Below are 579 nucleotides of genomic sequence, written 5' to 3'. Positions count from 1 at the left end.
CCCGTGCCCCCAGCCCGGGCGCGCCCCCTCGCCTGGCGGGCGCCCACCCAGCCCCTGCAGCCCTCCTGCCAGTTGTCCCTGCTCCCAGAGCGGGGATGTCGGCCCGGGAAGCTGGAGCCGGAGAAGGGTGTATGTACACACACACACACACACACACACACCACACCACAACGCGTCGATTTCCTTCGCTCCTCTTCCAGCTGTTTTCCATGCCGCCGAATGGGGTTTGGGGTTTGTTTCCTGGTTGTTGCTTTTGCCCCTCTAGGGAGAGCGGGGGTGGGGGTGGGGGGGAATCTCAATCTAAATCATGGGAGGAGATGGGGGAGGGGGGAGAGAAAGAATCGGAGGAGAAAAAAAAATAGCCACTTACTGTAAAGTGTAAATGGATCTGGGGTTGCGTGGGGAAGGGGGGGCAGAGGGAGAGAAACAGTGTCTTGCGGCTGCTGTAGCTCTGGCTGCTGCTCCACGGGGCTTGTTTTGGATCCCCCTGCAGTGAAACAGGTCCTGTACGGCTCCGCCACCGTAGTAGAAATGATGTCTGCGGTATACTCTGCTCTCTCCTCCTCCTCCTCCCCCCCC

The 579-nt window shown here is 60.4% G+C and overlaps 1 protein-coding gene across 1 annotated transcript in view; it reads right to left on the bottom strand.

Annotated features, from left to right (window-relative positions):
• LOC103071952 (uncharacterized) overlaps positions 1-579 on the bottom strand; it is a 39,779-nt gene that overhangs the window by 23,113 nt on the left and 16,087 nt on the right. Inside the window, exon 3 of the mRNA XM_007461275.1 lies at positions 371-569. Coding sequence (XP_007461337.1) covers positions 371-569 — 199 coding nt within the window. The remainder of the gene's footprint in view (positions 1-370; positions 570-579) is intronic.

Source organism: Lipotes vexillifer, unplaced genomic scaffold, assembly GCF_000442215.2.
Source record: "Lipotes vexillifer unplaced genomic scaffold, Lipotes_vexillifer_v1.1 scaffold863, whole genome shotgun sequence".
NCBI classification, from domain to species: Eukaryota; Metazoa; Chordata; class Mammalia; order Artiodactyla; family Lipotidae; genus Lipotes; species Lipotes vexillifer.
This window is presented reverse-complemented; position numbering and strand designations above follow the sequence as displayed.